This window comes from Myxine glutinosa, chromosome 14, assembly GCF_964187855.1.
Source record: "Myxine glutinosa chromosome 14, kmMyxGlut1.1, whole genome shotgun sequence".
NCBI lineage: Eukaryota > Metazoa > Chordata > Myxini > Myxiniformes > Myxinidae > Myxine > Myxine glutinosa.
The window spans coordinates 70,090,063-70,113,730 of NC_136274.1; the positions used below are offsets into that span (position 1 = coordinate 70,090,063).

The following is a 23,668-nucleotide window of genomic DNA, read 5'->3' on the forward strand; positions in this document are numbered from 1 at the left end:
CTAGGTTGAATAATAATTGAGATATGGCCATTTTAAGCTCCCGGCGGCCATCTTGGACGCCATCTTGAAAATGACCCCTTTCCGGAAGTCAGATGTTGCTAGATTTTTAGTATGTTATTTAGCATGCCCAATGGTACCAGAATCCATTGAAAAACCTTTTGTATCAATGTTTTTGGGGTTAAACCAGATATTGACCCCTCTATTAAGGTCTGGAAAGGTTGTGGGCTGATCTCTGAGTTTTAGAAGATTTATTGAAAGGTGTGTATTACGTTGTGGTGGCCGCAATGGCTATTGAGGTGGCAACTATGTACCCGCAATGGCTTTTGAGGTGCTGCGTTGATGCGTCACACTCGTACCACCCTTACGTCTGAAAATCCATTTTACCCTCGCCTGAGGAGAGGGTATTGCATTTGAATCCGTTTGTCTGTTTGTTTGTTTGTTTGTGTCTGTTTGTTTGTGTCTGCTTGTTTGTGTCTGCTTGTTTGTCCGCACAGAATAAATATGATTTTCTCTGCAACCGTTGGTCCGATTGACAGGAAATTTTCACCATAGATGCAACTCCACCTGTAGAATTTTTAAATTATAATTGTGACGACATACGTCACGTGGTATGGCCGCCATCTTGGGAAAAAACTGAAAAAAATTGCACCTCTATAATTATCTCCGAAAGCGCTGCACAGAAAAAATTGAGACATGGCTCATTGTAAAGAACTCTCTATGTGGAATAAAATATGTTAATGATGATGTCATAGGTGCCTCCATTATGACGTCATAATTCGACAAGTACAAAACTTCATCCGATCAAGATGAAATTGATTGAGCATAATCTAGGAATAAATTAGTTTAGAAAAAAATATAATGATGACGTCATTGGTCACGTGGTTCGGCCGCCATATTTGTTTTACCACAAAAGCCTTAAAAAACACTGAAAATACATCCTGGTGAGGGTTTGCAATCTCTGATTGCTCTTTCTTGTTTTTGTTTTGTTTTTTGGGTGATTCCTGCTATTACAGTTTCTTCATCTCACATCTGTTTGCTTTAATTAGATCCTCATTATGTTTACTAACTTCCTATAATGTTGAAAGATTACTTTTCTTTTTTTATTGAAGTAAATATATTTGGATATTTGGTCAGACTAGGGGGCCCATTGGTCCATTGCACCAAATTTTCATTGGTCTTCACCACCTTGTAGTATACTTGCCTGCCGGACTCTGAGGGTATTCCGTGTCTTCGGGGTCTTTTTGGTATTCTGGGTCTTTTGGATCTTCTGGGGCTTTTGAGTCTTCTGTGTCTTTGGGGTCTTCAGGATTTTAGGGGTCTTAAAGGGTCTTCAAAGGTCGAAGGAGTCTCAGCAGTCTAAAGTTAAAGGGTACATTTCAATAGTGCGTAATACGTAATTAATTAATAGACTACGTAATTAATAGACATAAAAAGTATGACACACACACACGTGCAACACATCCATTTATAGTAGATGCAACTCATGTGGTGTATGTTCGGTTAATTTATTTTGAAGTCGTGCTTTGGATTTTCCATCGGCCAACTGATATGATCGCTAATCTTGCAGACGGATGTGATCCTGTTTTAATGCCGAGCGCGACTGATTGTCAGTTCCTTTTGGCAGGCTGTCCAGTGCCTTTTGGCATGGTGTTCGGTGGAACAGATCTAAATGAAGATATAAAGAGCGCAGCAAAATTGGCTGTGATGGCTTCTGTTGTGAGAGAGTCCAGGTAAATTGTAGTGACTTTGCTAAGGCTGTGTGTGTACCTGTCTGGCACCGTCCAAGCCTCATAACGACAGTGTTTCTGATAGTAGAGATGTTGTTACAATGAATATTCACCTACTTTAGGTTAAAAGAACTGACAATTTGAAGAATCACTTAAAAATTCTCTGATCCGGATCCGGATTTGAATCTTCACCAAAATTGAACCAATTCGTCCTTGTCACACACCCAACCTTTCCACCAAATTTCGCCTGAATTCGTCCACAATGTTTTAAGATATTTTGCTCACAACCACACCGACAACCACACAGACAAACAGACAGACAAGGGTGAAAACAAAACCTCTATCTGCCTTCGGTGGCGCAGGTAAAAACGGTTCTGGGATGCCACTGAACTACCAGTTCTTATATAAACATTTTTTTAACACCCCTTATAATTCCTGTCTCGCACCTTTTATCAAAGTTATGTAATTAATCAATGATAGCTTCGTGGAGAAAGCACAGATTCAATTAAACTCGGTCCCAAAAGCCGCCATCAATTCATGAGAGCACGAGGTCACTGCTATTAAATAAAACAGTAGGAACAAAGTTAATCGTGCATAATGAATAAGGACATGGAATGGGAAACAAGAAACGTAATCTGTTTCTAAATCAGTGTTGGGAGGAAGAGTTCAGAAATGAAGTCGGTCTGTTTGCGAGTTTAAAAAACGAGGATGTGGGATGGATTCACGTATAGCTAGAGGCTTTAGTAGGCTGGGAGGGGACGGTGTCATGACCATGTAAATGGGCCTCGACAAAATAGTCTCGTTTTAACTTTACCCCCCTTCCCTCCCACATGCTGGGCATGTGCTGTACCGATAGAAGACGGAATAATGCTGAGCGAATGAATTTGGTCTTGTGTAAATTGTAGTCTGATGGCAAATATTTTAAATGTTATTTTCACCTTCGGATGGAGGTTATGTTTTGTCTGTCTGTATGTTTGTTTGTCTGAACAAAAGATATCAAGGTTGTGGACGGATTCGGATGAAATTTGGCGGAACATACAGGTAGCGTATGTGACGAGGACGAAATTATTAGATTTTGGTGAAGATCCGGATCCGGCTACTAGAATTTTTAAAGTGAATCTTCACCATTGGGAGATAGGGCCAAAAATGATATATATAGCAGGATATCTCAAAAGGTTGTGGATTGATTTGGACGAAACTTGTTAGACAGGTTGTGTGCGTGACAAGGAAGAATTGCTTCAATTTTGGTGAAGATCTGATTATGGATTCGAATACGAGAATTATTTAATTTTTAAGTGATTCTTCACCATTAAAAAATCGGGCAAAAATCGATATATAACATGATATTTCAAAAAGTTATGGACGAGTTATGACTAAACTTGGGGGATGAGTTGGTGATGTGACAAGAACAAGCCGATTAGATTTTCGTTCAGGTCCGAATCCAGATCCGGCCTATCAGTGGTACACAAAACATAAACTGGTCAGCCTGGCGGAGGTGTGCGCCCTACCGAGTGCCGTTCTAGTCTTGCACCTGATTTCTGTTTAGCTTCCTGATTTTTGTGCTGCAGCATGTGTATTATAAGGATAAACATCTTGTGGAAATTGAATTGGGTTCTGCATCTGCATGCAGCAGCAGCTGTTCTACTCTAATAATGTGGAACATACTGGACATTATACATAGTGGACATCGGTATACGTCTTGGAAATGCTGCACGCTACACAGAACATACAAAGAACCTTTCAAGATGGATACTTCATCGTTGGAGAAGGTTCAGATAGTTTCAATCTGATTTGCAACGATATCACACTGGAAACTAGACCGGCACTCGGTAGAAAGCATACCTCCGCCTGGTTGGCCAAATCACTCAATGGTGAAGAATCACTTAAAAGATTCTACTAGCCGGATCCGGATCTTCACCAAAATTAAATCGATTCTTTCTGGTCACGCACACAACCTGTCCAACAAGTTTCGTCCAAATCTATCCATCTTTTTGAGATATCCTGCTATATATAGTTTTTGGTCCTATCTCCCAAAGGTGAAGAATCACTTAAAAATTAAATAATTATCATATCCGAATCCATATTCAGATCTTCACAAAAATCGAATCGAATCGTCCTTGTTAGACACCAAACCTGTCCACCAAGTTTCTGCAAATCCGTCCACAATTTTTGAGATATCCTGCTATGTATCGTTTTTGGCCCTATCTCCCAATGGTGAAGATTCACTTTAAAAATTCTAGTAGCCGAATCCGGATCTTCGCTAAAATCTAATCATTTCATCCTTGTCGCATACACTACATCTCTGCCAAATTTCGTCCGAATCCGTCCACAACCTCTTGAGATATTTTGCTCACAAACAAACAAAGAAACAAACAAACAAACAAAGGGACAGATATGGGTGAAAACATAACCTCCATCCACCTTTGGTGTGGCGGAGGTAATAATTGGACTCAACAGGTGAAGGAGGAATTGTGGGCTGAGCACGCAAACATTAATCAAACCTTGAGTGATGGGTCTTCACCGAAAGGCACAGCACAAGGCAGTAACGAAGCAATGGACTAGGGATGACCAGTACCAAGAGAAATGTCCATGAAACACGATGACGGACATGTTTATTAATCCATTGGTTCATCACTCAGACTCTACAGCATGACCTGTCCTCTTGAGATTGTTGCAGAAGCGCACACGTTTTGATTTACATCTCCACCGGTTTGTAATACCAATTACATGTCCAGAAATCGATGACCAGTGGTGAGACCCTCGGTCTCCCGATTCCGGTGTCGTGCAAATGTGGCACGAACTTTGAAGAAGGCTTTCACTATCTGATCTATCTGAATAATATGGTCCAATATGGTCCTGGCGCCTATATCAGAAATTATTCAAAGGAACGACTTTTTGTACAAAATGAGATTTATTTATTTATTTTTGGTGCGCCTTACAATCGAAAGTGAAGTTGAGAGTTTGGAGAGAGGGGTGTGCGCCCTGTCTCTCTGAAAGATAAATGGTCGGAAGAGCTCACATCACCCACGTGATCAAAATAAGGACAGTTGGGCGGAAGAGGAGTGATTCATCGCTGTGTCTTTGATAACCATTCACTCTCATTTTACCAATTCTTGTTCTGCTTTTGCAGTTCCCACAATTCCTATACCCGATTCATGCTGCCATTTTTATTCCCGTTTCTCAGTTCGACTTTGTGCGAACTTTCAAGAAAGGTGTGCCTTGTGTCCATTAAGTATTGTTTTATTTCCTTTTCTAAAGAATAACTGACATCCACCTTTCATTTGGGGGTGTCTTAGAATTGTGTAGATATTGTGCATCGTATTCCTCTCGTGGAAGAGCCAAGAGATTGGGGGTAAATGGGCAGCATAATGACAGTGGGGCCACAATTGGACGTGACAAGCAAGGCAATGAGCGACCAGGAAATGAGATTGCACCATATTTTAACATTACATAAGGTAGAGTGAATAACCCTTCAAATGTTGTTGTATGGGATGAGCACTGACACTCCATGGCCCTTTTATGGGGACTGGCCACTCACCTTTACTAGGTACAGGATTTCTGTTCTGAACAACATATTTCTAAGGATGCCCCTGTTTACCATCAAAACTCAGGTGTTGCACTCGGATTTTCACCTTTCCACGTGCTTGAGATCCGCTGGCCAATTTACTGTGTATATTATTTTTGTGTGTCACGTGATGCAATGTTCTTACCCCAGATTCCTGGTCGCCTTCACGGATGAACTGAAAGAGACTGCAGAGCGTCTTTGGGTGGGTTTCATTGCACAGACTCTTTATTTATTTATTTTTTCAGATCGCACACACAAACAGCATTTATGTGTTAATTCTAATGGACTTTGACAGAATTCACACGACAGATATCTCGTATCTTTGTAACCTTTTTACTTGGGAGTTTATTTGTGAGTTATTTGTGTGTGAGAGTTATTTGTTATTGTGAGATTTGTGAGATATTGTGAGAGTATTGAGTTATTGTGAGAGTTATTTGTGTGAGAAGTGTTATGATTTATGGGAGCGAGACATGGGTAATGAACGTAGAGCAGCAACGAAGGCTGGAAAGGGTGGAAATGCGAATGGTTCGGTGGATGTGTGGAGTATCGTTGAGAGAGAGGAAGACAAATGATGAATTGCGAAAGATGATGGGAATAGAGCCTGTGATTGATGCTGTGAAGAGGAACAGGTTGAGATGGTTTGGTCATGTGTTGAGGAAGGATGAAAGTGACTCGTTGAGAAGAGTGATGGAAATGAATGTAGAAGGAAGTAGAGGACGGGGAAGACCGAGAAAGACTTGGCTAAAGATGGTGGAAGAAGAAATGCAGGCAGGGGGGTTAACAAGGAGAGATGCAGAAAATAGGGCAAAATGGAGAAGATCGTCATGGGGACCGCAAGGCTAACCCCCGCTCTTGCAGGGAAAATGGCCTTAAAATGCATGTTGTTGTTGTTGTGCTACTGCAAGAGATTAAAAACATTGCAGATGATAAATTTTAGGTTGTGAAAAGAAACGTTGACTTTTATTTTTGCCACTAACGAAAAAGGGATGGCAAGAGGTGCGCAGTCTGAGCTGTCTCGTCTGGATTTGAATCCTGGCAAAGCTATAAACTGTCTTCCTAGTCAGGTTCACTATGTCAATAAATTATATTTCGTTCAAAATCATGGTAGATTAGCAAACCTATACATTTTTGGAAAGGTTATAGCATAAGGAAACTAAAAATCAATATTTACATTTGGAGAGATACCTGTATGGCGGCTATTTTGGATTTTCAAAATGGCCACTGTAAAATACATATTTTGTTCTATTTCTGCCTCTAATTACCCTAAAAACTTTTAAAAATATACTAAACCTATATTTTCAGGGACAAGGAATCCAATGAAAGTATCAAATTAGTGCTATGGGGAATGGTAAGACACGAATCAAAGGTTTTGAATTGCAAAATACTGTCTTTATATTCGCGATAAGTTGCATAATCAAATACATGTTATCATTTTGTACAGGCAGTTAATAACATCAAAATGTGTCACGATAATTCATATCACCAAACATACACAGGCAGTCAGCAAAATCATATATACACATGCAGTCAGTATAACTTCACATCTACACAGGCAGTCAATGACAAAATCTACACAGGCAGTCAATGGCATCAAACATACACGATTACAGAATATGCCATTTAGAGTTCGTCGTCACTGTCCCGTGTGTCGTATCCGACAATATAGTCCGCATCGTTTTCACAGTCCGTTCCACACAAGCAAAGGTCGGTCAAATTGATTGGCAAATCGAATTGGTCGAATGGTCGATCAAATCGAATTCGATGAATCGAATCGAATTGGTCGAATGGTCGATTGAAGCGATTGGTCGAATTGGTCGAATGGAATTGGTCGATTGGTCGAATTGGTCGAATCGAATTGGTCGATTGGTCGAATTGGTCGAATCGAATTGGTCGGAATTGGCAAATGTAAACATTGATTTTCAGATTTTCCATGTAATAACGTTTCCAAAAATGTATAGGTTTGCTAATCTACCATGATTTTGAACGAAAAAACATAGTGAACCCGACTATCCCGGTGCTTTGCAGGCAGGGCGAGGCATCAATGTGTGGTGTGTACCATCCCTCGGATGGACATTAGGCTGGGTGTCCCGTTTAACGGCATTAGTCGGTGTTTAACGGCATCCCACTTCTGACACCATGTAGTAAGTTCAGGAATCTCCTTTAATCAAACGGTTTATTAAAGACGCTACCAAGCTCTCACAGGGCACACGGCCATCATGACGAGCCGCCATCAACCACTGAAGCCACGCCCCCAGACGTCACTACGCAGTACGTAGTACCAATCACAACAACGGAGACGTAAACTATTTGTGAAGAGTGGCCGAGCTATTGCCGGCACCCTGAACAAATGGCAAATTCCTGCTCCGACCTACATGGCAGACTGCATGAGCGGCACAGCTGCACTCCCAGCGATGATGCAACCAGCAACCCCAGACCGCATACAAAATGAATGAATTAATGAAACAACAAAAAGTTTGGTTTTTTTTGATCTGGAGAACGTTTCGCTCATTCACCTCTCACCTCTGTTGTGCAGTCGTGCGCCGGCTGCTCACTCGTTCATAGTGAGCGCTCCGTGATGCTCGTGGGAATGCAGTGCATAGCTGTATTTTTTCACTTTTATCAATACTCATTTCTTCCAAATTGGCACATAAGGTGAGCAGGTATGTGCAATATTTAGTGTACTTGGTTGTGAAGCTCGGTGAAGGCCATGCAAACCTTGAATTGCATTGCCCTTCCTCAACTTGCACGAATGGTTTGCCCTCATCAGAAGATGCTGTAAAACTGTTGCAACTACAATGTGCTTTATCCTGAAGTATCACTCTAGAGATGTGAACCTTTTCTCATTTGAAACTAAAGCAGACTCCCAACTACTCCCTTCTCTGTCTGCCAGTCTCTTTTGCATCCCGTGGTACATCTTTGTCTTCTTGTATGCCTATTCCCCTTTGTCGGTTTGTTGAGCCTCCACTTTCTATTGTTTATCTTCACTGAGCCTCAACTACGATAGGAAACACAACTTTTGTGCTGTTGTTGGTGCTGTATTTGTTTCTGATTCGGTTTCATGTGTGACATCTTCTATTCACATCTTTGAACCATGAAACTTTTATGCTCGGTGGGTTAGGGATGGATGCTTTCTCTGGTTTGCTGTCTTCTTGTGCAAATATAATTCTGTAGTTTTTTTGGTTTTTTTTGCATACGTTGTCGAGGCTCGTATGAGAGCTAGCTCACAAAACATATAACAAAGGGAGCAAGGAACGAGAGGAGGTGAGAGAGGGAAGTACAACAACAGTAGTATGGAACAGGGACATCAGGAGATCTATGAAAGAGAGAGGGTTGGGGCGGAGTACGTAGGGTAAACAAGATGGACACTACTACAGGGACTTTCAGGAAAGAAAACAGGGAATTTGAAGTAGTGTTTTTGGGGTAAATTAGCGGGGGTAGAAAATATAATGGTTTTGAATGGGGTAAGATATGAGAATGTGGTGAACAGCTGTTTTGAAGACCTGGAAGGGAGAGTGGGATTGAAGAGAGTGTGGGAGACTATCATGCCATATACACTCGTCGTGTTCAGTCCAGCCATGTCTGACACATTTGGTGTCAAGTTCACAAGAACCATCTGAATGTGGGAAATGTCGATGAGATGGGGTCATTGAGCTTTCTGTCCATTACTGGTAGAACCTGACAAGATCACACCTTGAATGCATTGCGTTCTGTGATGTCTTTGTGAGGGAAAACCTAGTTGGGTGTCTTGGGAACATTTCCGTGTGGCAATTGTTGTGCTTCCAATACCTGTGACAACTGACCGTGGTGTTTTACTTCCAGGCTGATAGCCGCACAAAGATCCACGTACAACCCCAAGGTGAGGACCGGAGCAGTTATTTGCAAGTTTACTGGACCGACACCATGCTGCACAAGAATAACATTGCCTGAGCAAATGTTTCGTTTTTCATCTTTCAACATCTTTACCACCCTGAAACCACCCGGCATCACGCATCATCAGGCCTGACAGTGGACACCTTTTGTGCAGCCTTATCAACTGCACAGCCAAAGCAATGCACCACACAGTAAATCGGGAACTGTAGTCCTTGGGGTTTAACTCGATACCATTAAAAATACCATTTCAATGCAGCATGGTTCTGACAATTGAGAGAACACCATTTTTAATTTCTCAAAATTTTCATGGACTATTGTGTGGGCACAAAATGAACGAAATCGAATCTACATCGCAGGCATTCATTGTGCGCAGTTTAACAGTTTCACGGTCCACGGCCTTTTGTTGTAAAAATTCCATCTTTCATGCCTAAAATCTGAAAGAGCGGCTTTTCTTTCAGGTATGGAAGTGAAGTAGTACATTAACCCCCTCCCTCCCTCTCTCCCTCCCTCCTTCTCCCCCTCTCTCCCCCATCTCTGCCTCCCCCCTCTCCACCTCCCCTCCTCTCTGCCTCCCTCCCTCTCTGGCTCCCTCCCTCTCTCCCTCTCTCTCAACCTCCCTCTCTCACCCTTCCTCTCCCCCCTCCCTCTCCTCCCCTCTCCCTCTCCCCCTCCCTCTCCTCCCCTCTCCCTCTTCACCCTCCCTCCCTCTCTACCTCCCTCCCTCTCTCACCCTCCCTCTCCCCCCTCCCTCTCCCCCCTCCCTCTCTCACCCTCCCTCTCTCACCCTCCCTCTCTCACCCTCCCTCTCTCACCCTCCCTCTCTCACCCTCCCTCTCCCCCCTCCCTCGCCTCCCCTCTCCCCCCTCCCTCTCTCTGTACCTCCCTCCCTTTATGTGTGTGTGTGTGTCTGTGTGTGCACGCGCGCATGTGCGTTAAGATCATCTGTACATATTGATAAGACGGATTTTTCTCTGCTTTTTCTAGCTGTTGTAACCAATCCTAGCAAGAACTTTGACTGGAGAGATTATCTTCACAAAGCCGGTAAGCAGTCCAGTACGAAGTATGGAATTTTGTGTTCACTCGAGTGTAGTGCAGTGTTTTGTGCTGTATCCTAGCTTCTTCCCGTTGCATTTTAAATTTCAATTGCGAGCATTTAAGCTGAAGCTGACCTTTATCTGAAACATGGCCGATTCACCGCATGGATTAGTTCTGGTGGTGCGGTGCAAACTTTATTAACCGTGCGATTACGTTGTTCATTATGCATTTATTCTAGAAGGGAATAGCGGTGCAAACCCTGTGGAGATGTCGGCACAACCCTCCAACCTTTTATTGTGCCCAAACTCAAAGTTTCAGCAATCTTTGAGCAAACTAACAAGAATGCACTTCCAATTGCCTTTATTGTGTGCATTGAACAAATGAACGGATCAAATATTCAAACCCACTCAAACTAGGTAACAGACGACTGCCATTGGCTAACATTCCCCAATCCTAAAACATCCGCGAGACCAAGCAGTACTCCATCACGACCCTCACAACTCGCATCAAACCTTAAACAAGAAATACAGTGCATTCAGAAAGTAATCAGACCCCTTCACTTTTTTCACATTTTGTTATGTTGCAGCCTTATGCTGAAATCGTTTAAATTCATTTTTCCCTCATCAATCTACACTCAATACTCCATAATGACAAAAAGAAAACAGGATTATAGAAAGTTTTGCAAATTTATTACAAATAAAAAACTGAAATATCACATTGACATAAGTATTCAGACCCTTAACTCAGTACTTAGTTGAAGCACCTTTGGCAGCGATTACAGCCTCGAGTTGTGGGTATGACGCGACAAGCTTTGCACACCTGGATTTGGGGATTTTCTGCCATTCTTCTCTGCAGATCCTCTCAAGTTCTGTCAGGTTGGATGGCGACTGTTGGTGGACAGCCATTTTCAGGTCTCTCCAGAGATGTTCGATTGGGTTCAAGTCAGGGCTCTGGCTGGGCCACTCAAGGACCTTCACAGAGTTGTCCCTAAGCCACTCCTGCGTTGTCTTGGCTGTGTGCTTAGGATCATTGTCCTGTTGGAAGGTGAACCTTCGGCCCAGTCTGAGGTCCTGAGTGCTCTGTTTCAGGTTTTCATTAAGGATATCTCTGCACTTTGCTCCGTTCATTGTTCCCTCAACCCTGACCAGTCCCCCAGTCCCTGCTGCTGAAAAACACCCCCACAGCATGATGCTGCCACCACCATGCTTCACCGTTGGGATGGTATTGGGCAGGTGATGAGTGGTGCCTGGCTTCCTCCAGACATGACGCTTGGAATTGAGGCCAAACAGTTCAATCTTGGTTTCATCAGACCAGAGAATCTTGTTTCTCACAGTCTGAGAGTCCTTTCGGTGCTTTTTTTGCAAACTCCAAGCGGGCTTTCATGTGTCTTTCACTAAGGAGAGGCTTCCATCTGGTCAGTCTGCCATAACGCCCAGATCGGTGGAGTGTTGCAGTGATGGTTGTCCTTCTGGAAGTTTCTCCCATCTCCACACAGGATCTCTGGAGCTCAGTCAGGGTGACCATCGGGTTCTTGGTGACCTCTCTGACCAAGGCCCTTCTCCCGCGATTGCTCAGTTTGGCCGGGCGGCCAGCTCTAGGAAGAGTCCTGGTTGTTCCAAACTTCTTCCATTTAAGAATTATGGAGGCCACTGTGCTCTTGGGGACCTTCAATGCAGCAGAAATTTTTTTGTAGGCTTCCCCAGATCTGTTCCTCGACACAATCCTGTCTCTGAGCTCTGCAGGCAGTTCCTTCGGCCTCGTGGCTTGGTTTTTGCTCTGATATGCATTGTCAGCTGTGAGACTTTATATAGACAGGTGTGTCCTTTCTAAATCATGTCCAATCAATTGAATTTACCACAGGTGGACTCCAATCAAGGTGTAGAAACATGTCAAAGATGATCAAGAGAAATGGGAGGCACCTGAGCTAAATTTCAAGTGTCATAGCAAAGGGTCTGAATACTTATGTTAATGTGATATTTCAGTTTTTTCTTTTTAATAAATTTGCAAAACTTTCTAAAATCCTGTTTTATCTTTGTCATTGTGGGGTATCGAGTGTAGATTGATGAGGGAAAAAATGAATTTAAACGATTTCAGCACAAGGCTGCAACATAACAAAATGTGAAAAAAGGGGTCTGAATACTTTCTGAATGCACTGTATGTCATGCATAGCATGCTACTTACAAAATTCCCAAAATAAGTTGTTGACCTTTGGCCTATGTTGACCTTTTGACATATGTTTACCTCAAAAATAATTGGTGGTTGAATTCAGTGACTGATATGCAAATCCTCTTCAAATTTCAGGTCAATCGGATGAAATTGAGGATTTTAGGAATGTGACGACGTTGTTGGCCTTTGGCTTACATTGACCTTTTCACCTCAAAATCAATAGGCTTCTTCCTTATGACCAACTTATGACCAATGTCCAATGTGCGCTGAGTGGGTTCATCAAAAATGTAGTGTTTTGAGAGGGTCATTAACCAGTGTGGCAGCTACATTAAAGTGTAAGTTGTGCATAGAGGGAGCTGCAGATGGAGGAAATGTTGAGTTGGATCTTGGAGACGGCGTGAAGCTGGAAGGTGTGAAAACATTTTGCTACCTCGGAGACATGCTGAATGGAGAAGGTGGATCAGACTCGGCAACGGTTGCTCGAGTGAGATGTGCACGGAAGAAGTTTCGGGAACTGAGTGGCGTGCTGATGAGGAGGGGAGTGTCGTTGAAGCTGAAGGGAAAGGTGTATGCTGCATGTGTGAGACGTGTTATGATTTATGGGAGCGAGACATGGGTAATGAACGTAGAGCAGCAACGAAGGCTGGAAAGGGTGGAAATGCGAATGGTTCGACGGATGTGCGGAGTATCGTTGAGAGAGAGGAAGACCAATGATGAATTGCGAAAGATGATGGGAATAGAGCCTGTGATTGATGCTGTGAAGAGGAACAGGTTGAGATGCTTTGGTCATGTGTTGAGGAAGGATGAAAGTGACTGGTTGAGAAGAGTGATGGAAATGAATGTAGAAGGAAGTAGAGGACGGGGTAGACCGAGAAAGACTTGGCTAAAGATGGTGGAAGAAGAAATGCAGGCAAGGGGGTTAACAAGGGGAGATGCAGAAAATAGGGCAAAATGGAGAAGATTGTCATGGGGACCGCAAGGCTAACCCCCGCTCTAGCAGGGAAAATGGCCTTTTAAAATGCATGTTGTGTTGTTTGTCTTATGACCAACTCCACCATTTTGTGTAGTTTCATAAAGATAGTTTAAAATTGTGACCTGTAGGTGATTGACAAAGAAACAGACAGACAGAATAACACACAAGACCAACCAATATACTTGAAAAATCTACAATTTTTGCAAGTAACAAACAATGAAGTAAAAGTAAATAAGAAAGTGAAAACAAATTCAATGCCAACAAAATACATGATTAGTCTGGTTGACAGAGGGTAACAGTGAGACGAAGCTGGAAAGCTGTAATTTACAATACCATTGCCTGGGCTGGAATTCACACACTCTGAACTGCAAGTGTCACAGAAAACGTGTGTGTGTGTGTGTGTGTGTGTGTGTGTGTGTATGTGTGTGTGTGTGTGTGTGTGTGTGTGTGTGTGTGTGTGTGTGTGTGTGTGTGTATATGTGTGTGTGTGTGGATAGGTGTGTGTGTGGATATGTGTGTATGTGTGTGTGTGTGGATGTGTGTGTGTGTGGATATGTGTGTGTGTGTGGATATGTGTGTGTGTGTGGATATATGTGTGTGTGTGTGTGTGTACAAACACACACACACACACGAATTCTTCAGTCTCGTCCAAAACTAAATTGGCTACCATACCACAAACTGATTAATCGATTCCATTGTAGTAGTTTTCAGGACCTGTGCCAGCGGACCTTGCCCTGGAAGTTATTAGATGGTTGTTGGTAGCTGTTGAAATGTGGAGGTGGAGGTTGGGCATTGGTACTTTGGTGCTCGGGGTGCAGTGCATGTGTGAATTACTCAAATCAAACCCATTTTGGTTCCGGGTTAAATTTTACAAGCAGTTTTTTTTTGTATGTATGCATGGTCGAGGCTCATGGAAGAGGAGGATTGACACAGCGGTGGCAATATGCTCCATAAAAGCCAGTGGCTGCCATTGTATTCCCACAGCACACTAATGCCGCCACTTTTTGTCTTTATTTTAAAGAAGCTATTTTATCTTGTGTTTAAAAAATAATAATAATAATAAATTGCAGACTTCGCTCGTGTTTTACTTTTCTTTATTTTTTATTCCCTTGAGTGCAGGGGTCCCACTCAAACCACACACACTCCTATTCCTGCTTGTCTGTGGCCTACGCAGGGTGAAAGATCCATTGTTTATCGTCCACGCCTTCTCTGGTACGTCCAATCTGTCGGATGATAATCCAGTTCAATGTCTCGATCCAAAAACCATCACCTGTATACACTTTTATCCATCTCGTTTTGTGGTTGCTTGTGTTGTTGCTGCTGCTGCTGCTGCTGCTGCTGCTAGTGAGATTGCGAATGTGGGATTATTTTTCATTTGGCTAAAAACATTAATCATATTAAACATTCCGATTTACATTCCGTTGTAACTCGGAAATGAGTTTGATTGTATCTGGAGGTCATTTATATTGTGTGCGCTGATGCATTTCCTTCACTTTACAAAATACTGCAGTTATTTCTCAAATTACAACTTTTAAAATTCACTACTACTACCAGCACTACACCACACACCACCCCCTCCATCCCCTATTTATTCCCACCTTGTGTAGTTGGCCAGACGTTTTTGACCCTAGTTTTTCACGAACTGGCTGGCCAGGCATAACGTTCACCTGAACGTGATTTGAGCAGGCGCCCAGTTTAACGTCCATCCGAGGGACAGCACACACATCGATGAATCACCTTGCCTGCAAAACACCAGGATCAGAGAGTTCATAGCTAGGTCGGGATTCAAACCCGGCCTGGAGTGCTCTGAGCTGCCCTGCCAGCCCAACTTCTTCAATTGAAATAAGTTGTGAAAACGTCTTTGTGAAAGTCGTTTAAATTCCAATCACAACAAACAAACAGCGTGAGAATTAAATACAAAGGATGGGATTGCTTTGGCCAAAAACAAATTGCAAATCCAATGTGTTTACTCTTTTTTTGTACTTCTATGAAGTTCCTCAATTCTCCTCAATTCTCCTCAATTCTTTGAGACCTCAATTCAATGAGGGATCAGTGGTGCAATTCCTTCATCGTAAAATGTGCTCGAATTACGGGTTGCTTGCTATGCAGGATGGAGGGCTTGCTAGCCAAAGATCCGAAATTGGATCCCGGCCTGCGAGCACCTCAACCGTTCTCGTACGCGTGACCAACACCAACTTCAAGGAATATAACGCCGATCAACTTTGTCCAAACTTTTTTACATTGACTGCAGATAGGACTGTTAGTTGCAGAGATTGGCTGTGTGCATGCACGTGCACGCGGATTCCAAGGAAATGTAACTTTGGAATTGACAATGGCTGATGTTCATGATTGCCACTCGTGTAATGAACGTTTTGTCCGCAGATTGGCACGAGACTCATCCCGACGTTTTTCTACTTATCATCGGCCCAGAGGTAAGCCTGCACCATATTGAGACAGAAAAGCCATCTCTTGTATCGTGACCACAAATACAGTGAAACCTTGACTTATGAGTGCACCAACTTACGAGTTTTCCGAGATACGAGCCGTCGCTCGGGCGGTTTTTTGCTTTGAGATGTGAGCCGAGATCTGAGTTACGAGCTTACGCCACCCGCCACTAGGTGGCCCAACGAGCGTTCCGGTCACGTGGTTATCTTGCCGTGCAAGCATCTCTGCCGTATATCGCTGCTGCTTTGTTTTCGCAATTGTTGGTTATTTTGGAAAATTTCTTAGTTTTAACCATGGGTCCTAAGAAATTGAGTGCCAAGGGCAGTACTGAGAAGAAGAAGAGGATGATGTGCTTGGATATAAAACACGCAATCGTCGAAAAACATGAGCGAGGTGTGCGTGTTGTCGACTTGGCGATGCAGTACGATCGTAGCAGTACGATCGAAACATTTTGAAAGGGAGGAAGAAACAAACCTCGTTGGACAGGTTTTTATTGAAACGCCCTGCAAGTGAAAGCGAGGAAAGTGTGGCGAAAAAGGCAAAAGTCATCTCCTCCACCTTCGCCAGCATCTTCGTCTGATCTTCAAGGTAAATACACTTAATAAAACCAGTTTATTTCTTTGCATTGTGGCGGACACGGAAGCTCACTGGCGTGGTGACATCATTCCGCGCACCAAGTGGGCGGTGGCCACGCCGAGGGGTAGGCGTGGCCTCAGGATATACGCCGGGCGCGCAGCCCGGAGCGCGCCAGCGCCAGTGTTACAGTGAGTTCTTGAATAAAGACTTACAAATTACCGCGTTGTCCGCTTCCTCCTTGTTTACAAGCAGCGCGCGTAACGCCGCTTATTATGTACAGTATATACGAGGTCGTGCTTGTTTATACATTATTTGTTATTTATAAAGTACATTTTTCTTATTTAAAAACACGTAACAAAAAAAATTGGTGTGGATTTTTGGGGGCTGGAACGGATTAATAGCATTTCAATTCATTTTAATGGGGAAATTTAATTTGAGAAACGAGCAAATTGAGTTACGAGCTCGGTCACAGAACGAATTAAACTCGTAAGTCAAGGTTTCACTGTACCAGCATTGAATTCTGGCCCTGATGCCTGGTGTTGGCTTAACCCTTAAGGTGCCTGTCGTAGGATCGCAAGATCCTGAGTTTTAGCCCCTGTCATGTCGTTGAATTAACACCGGGTGGGTTGACTCAGCCTGTCATCCTTCCGAGGCCAGCAAAATGAGTGGTAATGGGGGGAATTGCATCAGGAACACAGCTGTGCCCTCAGAAAAATGATAACCACCACCATTTATGGATGGAGGTCCTAGATGCCAAATGCCAAAATACAAACCACCACCACCATTTATTATCTTGCCAAAACGAAGTTTTTGCAAGATGTATCAGTCAGCTTGTATGTTTGTTTGTTTGTTTGTTTGTTTTTTTGTTTGTTTGTGGTTAATCATTTTTTTTTCACGTTTAGATCACTCTGTAGACCACAGTTATTATTGGAAACTCCTGTAACTTCGCATATCAGAGTCCTATAGAGATACCCTTCAGCACACAAAATTTTGAAGGTCAAGGTCAAAGGTCAAGGTCACTTTGCGGTCAATCATGGAGGTCAACGAAACCCTTATTTTTTGAGTAACTTTGATCGGATCGTCTCCAAACTTCATGGGAATCTAGTATATGGTCCGGCGCTCAGCTGATTAGTTTTTGGTGGCGATCGGCCTTGACCTTCAAGGTCATTTTGAAGGTCATTCAATTGGGTCAATCATGGAGGTCAACGAAACCCTTATTTTTTGAGTAACTTTGATCTTATGATCTCCAAACTTGGTGGGTATATAGGGTGTGGTATGGCGCTCAGCTGATTAGTTTTTGGTGTCGATCGGCCTTGACCTTCAAGGTCATTTTGAAGGTCATTCAATTTTGACCAAAAGGTAAAATTTTCAAGTTTCAGTTACCATATTTACCACAGTTATTATTGGAAACTCCTGTAACTTCGCATATCAGAGTCCTATAGAGATACCCTTCAGCACACAAAATTTTGAAGGTCAAGGTCAAAGGTCAAGGTCACTTTGCGGTCAATCATGGAGGTCAATGAAACCCTTATTTTTTGAGTAACTTTGATCTTATGATCTCCAAACTTGGTGGGTATATAGCGTGTGGTATGGCGCTCAGCTGATTAGTTTTTGGTGTCGATCGGCCTTGACCTTCAAGGTCATTTTGAAGGTCATTCAATTGGGTCAATCATGGAGGTCAACGAAACCCTTATTTTTTGAGTAACTTTGATCTTATGATCTCCAAACTTGGTGGGTATATAGGGTGTGGTATGGCGCTCAGCTGATTAGTTTTTGGTGTCGATCGGCCTTGACCTTCAAGGTCATTTTGAAGGTCATTCAATTTTGACCAAAAGGTAAAATTTTCAAGTTTCAGTTACCATATCGAGTAGTACCTCAAATTGAAGCCCTTGTTGAGTGCTTTCCAAACATATAACTAGTTTGACAATGTGACGTCATTTGACGGCGTTATGACGAAAAAACTGCACTTTTCATGTATATTGTATTGCTTTAGTTCGCATTGTTTAGGTCACTCTGTAGAGCACAGTTCCCTTTGGAAACTCTTGTAAGTTCGCATATCAGAGTCTTTTAGAGATACCCTTTAGCACACAAAATTTTGAAGGTCAAGGTCAAAGGTCAAGGTCACTTTGCGGTCAATCATGGAGGTCAACGAAACCCTTATTTTTTGAGTAACTTTGATCTTATGATCTCCAAACTTGGTGGGTATATAGGGTGTGGTATGGCGCTCAGCTGATTAGTTTTTGGTGTCGATCGGCCTTGACCTTCAAGGTCATTTTGAAGGTCATTCATTTGTTTGTGGTTAATCATTTTTTTTCACGTTTAGATCACTCTGTAGACCACAGTTATTATTGGAAACTCCTGTAACTTCGCATATCAGAGTCCTATAGAGATACCCTTCAGCACACAAAATTTTGAAGGTCAAGGTCAAAGGTCAAGGTCACTTTGTGGTCAATCATGGAGGTCGACGAAACACTAATTTTTTGAGTAACTTTGATCGGATCGTCTCCAAACTTCATGGGAATCTAGTATATGGTCCGGCGCTCAGCTGATTAGTTTTTGGTGGCGATCGGCCTTGACCTTCATGGTTAGCGCTGGAGGTCGAAAATTATTGACCCCAAGGTCAAATTTTGAAATCGTAGGTACCATATCGAGTAATACCTCATATGAATGCCCTTGATGAGTGCTTCCCAGATCTGTAAACAGTTTGACGCTATGACGTCATTTGATGACGTCATGACGAAAAAACGGAATTTTCATGAAAAAATTATTTCCTCAGTTCTCATCAAAATCTTTCAATATTTCATGTGCGTTGGTCATGAAGACATACTATTCACCATACGAAATTATTAAGGTCAAGGTCAAATGGCAAGATACGGTTCACCCTGTGGGTGACATATGTTCATTTAATGTATTATTTTGTAGGGTTTGTAGGTTGCTTCCTGGGATGAATGAGCCATTCAAGTATCCTGCATCGAAGTGGCGACCCATCCAGGTTTTTGCCAAATAGCCAAGAAACTGCTTTGGCGGCCATATGCATCCGAAGATGCAAAAACGGGTGGTCATCAAGTCTTACGTGCTGTACAGAGTCTGATGGCACTAACATGATGTTGACGATAGAGCCACTTGATCAGTCAGAGCGCAAAACAAAAATTATATCTGAAACCCTCCACAATGATGGTGTGGAAGATGGTGTGGAACCACATGCCACACCTGCTGTTGCCGCATGGAGTCTCCCCGGAAATTAAAACTGAGGATAAAGCATAGGCTGTGCACACAAAACTGTACAAAGCGGATCCTGCCGCTCACGACAACCCCATAAGCACTGGGACATTCTTCTCATTGCAGTTCAGGTCAAATGATGTTTTTCAATTTCCCCATAAACACTGCCCTGCCTTATCTATCCTTTATGGAATTTTAATTGAATTGGCAATTTAAATAACAACAAGGTTTCGAGGGCAGCATTATGAACCGATTTTTAAGTGCACCCGTTTAGTGTGCAATTTTCCTTCATGTTGAAGCCTTTTTGTGACCTTTGGTTCAATTTTGGGTGTTCGCCATTCGTTCACCTGAGTTTAAGTGATAAAAATATAAGGGAAATGAAATGGATTAACAATGGCCTGGTTATCACCGTGATATAACTGAAAAAGGTCATGAAATGGAGATTGTGCTGTTTGAAGTGACTGTGAAATTGGTCGGACCGCTTGGCCATTTTAAGGTTAGCCACAAACATCACACACATGTACATAGTGGGGCGGATATGTGTAAAAAGCCACCAGGATTGTGGGTTTGGTGGTAAAAGCACCAAAATTGGCATATATGTTGCCAAGATGGTACTAATTAACTTGAGATATGGTACCAAGCTGGATTTTCTCCGAGAAGCCCCCGTAAAGTGCGAAAATTCAAAATGGCCACCGCCGGAATTGAAAATATCTATTAATTGCTGTATCTTTGTGAATAGTTAACATATAAACTTAAATAAAGTATCCTTTTGTATGTTTTCAGACATGCAGAATCCAATGGAACCATCATTTGGTTGAAAAAATGCATATATATCAACATAGTGGTGAACGCTATGCTAAAATTCAAAATAGCCGCCATTCGAATTGTTGATATCTACCACCCAAATCATATAATACCAAGTAATTTTGTCATAAAACATAGATCAAGTTTATTTATTAATATATTTCAGGCATAATGGCACCATCAATTAAAACAATACAAATGCATAGTGAACCACCTTCAGTTGTTAAATGTTATGATTACGAGCGTCCGAATTCCCAAAAGCGACCGGTTATCTTATGAGAAAAGTAGACTGAGCAGCTAGCTATACTTGTGCAAAACAAAATCATATTTTGAACAAAGTGAAACATTTTATACATCTCCAATTATAATGTGTAGAATAACCTTTATACATATTTTTATTTTTTTTTTTTTATTTTTTTGTATACAGAGTCGAGGCGCGTGAAAGAGCTAACATTTATCAAACAAACAAATCAAACAAACAAGCAAACAAAGTATATAAAAAGGGGAGCGGTCGACAAGATGGGGAGAGAAGGGGAGGAAGCACACAAACACCCAAACACCCATTGCATACTATCAGTAGGCCCTATACATTTATACACCCATGACACCAGTACACATTGCATACTAACAATTATACCGTACATTGGCGTGACTTATGCATTCACAGAGCAGTGGGTTTGGCAAAAATCATTATACTATTTTCATAAGTCGGAATATTTCAGCACTTCATTTATGCGTCTAGATTATGACACACTAGTATGGGGCATGGTGTGTAGAAGTGCATAATCAGTTCCTACATTGCGAACATTATGTGATATATTAGTAGCTTCTCTCCAGTGTGAATGTTCATGAGGATGTACATGTCATAATGTAACAACTTTTAGTTGCCCTCATTGTGATCACAATTGCCACTGCAACGGCAGAGTGATGTACACTTAAGAGCAGCCCTGACACATTTGCATAGTCCCCTACAACCTTTCTGACATCCACATCGCAGCAACTCTGAACAAGACGCCACAGCTTCTGGTAGTGTTGTCCACACCGGTTGCCAGCCCTGCATGGCACTCTTTTGCCAACCGCATGCCTCTGGAGATGGAACTACTGTGGAACGCACAAGGGCCTGTCCCCATACATGTCCACCCTGGTATATCGCCCGTTTTGTATGCTGTAACAGTGCTGCTCCTGTGGGCGGTATAGATTCGATGGGCCTAGCTTTGGTAGTGAAGATGTGCTTCCTGGCTGAGTCGACAGTAGTTTCTGTGCATGTGCGGTCATACAGTAGAACAACATACGTCTCCAGAACAGACATGCAGTCGTCATTGAACTTTGATGGATCCATCGACAAAGTAGAGAATACCGGCGTCACTTCGTCGAAAGACTTCCAAATGGCAAATGCGGTCTTTTTCCCCCTGCCAGCAAACGATGATACTGTATCACAGCCTGTGAAGGCGTGAAACATAGGAAGTGCACGTGCCTTTCTACTTCCAAGCTGTGAGGCGATATCGTGAGTAGGAATGTACCTGAAATGCTTCCCAGTGCCAAAAGCGACCCACATTTCTGTGTGTTCAAGCAGTGCCACAGTTGAGACGGCCAGGACGAGCACGTCGGTGTCCACAGTTCATAACACGATTCTGCGATACCCTCTGTTTACGGCATCGACTGCATGAAGTAGCATTCGCGTGTCCGCCTCTTCGTGGGTACATGGTGCTAGGGATGTAGTGTCCTGGTGAACTCTTGTGCAGAGCACATTCTCACCGCATGTGGTGTAGACATCCTTCTCTGACGTCAGATTTTCTACAACCTAAGATGGCCAATAAAACAAGCCTGATTAAACTGTATGTCATTACGGATATTGCATATAAAGTGATGTAGGAATTACACTCGGTCGTTATCATCCACATATTTTGAAGTGTGTACTCGATGATACGTATATATGGTTTGCGAAAAACAATCATGCAATACTGGATGGAGTCTTACCTGGTGTGCCAAGAAGTCGAATAGCTCTGTCTTGTTTGCCAATCTCAAGAACTCCTGCCAATTTCCGGCAATCTTGTTGCATGGCGCAACACGCCGCCGAACACCTTTTCCACGGTTCTCTCTCGCAGTGGATTTCAAACTGTCCTTTTTTTTTTTTTTTTTTTGGATACAGAGTCGAGGCTCGTGAAAGAGCTAACATCTATCAAACAAACAAATCAAACAAACAAGTAAACAAAGTATATAAAAGTGGGAGCGGTCGACAAGATGGGGAGAGAAGGGGAGGAAGCACACAAACACAACATTTGAGGGCAGGGACATGAGGAGATGTGTGGGAGGCAGAGGGCCTGGGGGGAGGCAGGATAGGTATAAAACGCAAGGACACCAAGGACTTCCAGGAAAGAAGACAAAAGTCACCTCAAAAAAGTGGATTTGGGGTGAAATTAGCGGGGGTAGAAAAGATCAAGGTTTTGGATTGGGGAAGATAAGAGATGGTGGTGAACAGCCGTTTTAAAGACCTGGAGAGAGGAGTGGGATTGAAGAGAGTGAGGGAGTTTGTTCCAGAGGCGGGAGAAAAGAGGAATGAAGGAGTGAAGGTGAGCAGAGAGTCTTGATTTTGGCAGTTTAACCATAAGAGGGTTGCAGGCAGATCTTGTGCGACCTGCAGGAATATTTGGGGGACAGAGCCCAGAGAGAGCTGGGGGAGCAAGGCCGGAGAGGAGTCTGTAGAAGACGGAAAGACCACCAACCTGCCTGCGGTGAGTAAGTGAAAGGCCCTCGGAGATAGCGTCATCGCGGGAGATTCCAATGATTCTGAACGCTTTGGTTTCAACAGCGTGAAGACGAGCTAGGTGTGAGGCAGGAGCACCAGCCCAGAGGGGAGAGCAGTATTCCATTGAGCTGCGGATGAAAGCCTTGTATGTGGTGAGGAGCTCAGGTGTGCCAAGGAAGGACTTTGCACAACGGAGGATGCCCAGTCGGCGACTGGCTTTGGAGGCCAGCTTGGAAATGTGGTTTTCCCAGGAAAGATCATGGCAGATAGTGAGACCCAAAAGCTTGAGTGACAGAACTTCTTGGAGAGGATTATTCAGAAAGTGGATGGGAGGGTTGTCCAGTCAGTCTTTTCGGAGAGACATCGTAAGAGTGTGAGATTTGTCAGGATTGAAAGACATGTTCCACTTGTTTGCCCAGTCTGTGATTTTGTCCAGGTCTGCAGAGAGTGAGGAGGCTGCAGACTGCCGATCTGAGGGATGAGGAATGGAGCGGCCGAGAGTGGAGTCATCAGCAAAGAGATAGAGAGGATTTTCAAGAGAG

General features: G+C 43.0%; 1 protein-coding gene across 3 annotated transcripts in view; it reads left to right on the top strand.

The window, feature by feature from the left end:
• Positions 1 to 23,668, top strand: part of GLT1D1 (glycosyltransferase 1 domain containing 1) — an 86,223-nt gene that overhangs the window by 8,181 nt on the left and 54,374 nt on the right. For 2 of the 3 annotated variants that reach the window (XM_068136086.2, XM_078768485.1), the window contains exons 3-8: positions 1,625 to 1,730; positions 5,443 to 5,494; positions 9,112 to 9,148; positions 10,147 to 10,203; positions 14,456 to 14,548; positions 15,719 to 15,768. In XM_068136086.2, the coding sequence (XP_067992187.2) occupies positions 1,625 to 1,730; positions 5,443 to 5,494; positions 9,112 to 9,148; positions 10,147 to 10,203; positions 14,456 to 14,548; positions 15,719 to 15,768 (395 nt within the window). Of the gene's footprint in view, positions 1 to 1,611; positions 1,731 to 5,442; positions 5,495 to 9,111; positions 9,149 to 10,146; positions 10,204 to 14,455; positions 14,549 to 15,718; positions 15,769 to 23,668 lie in introns of all 3 variants that reach the window. The other variant, XM_078768486.1, reaches the window with a different exon arrangement.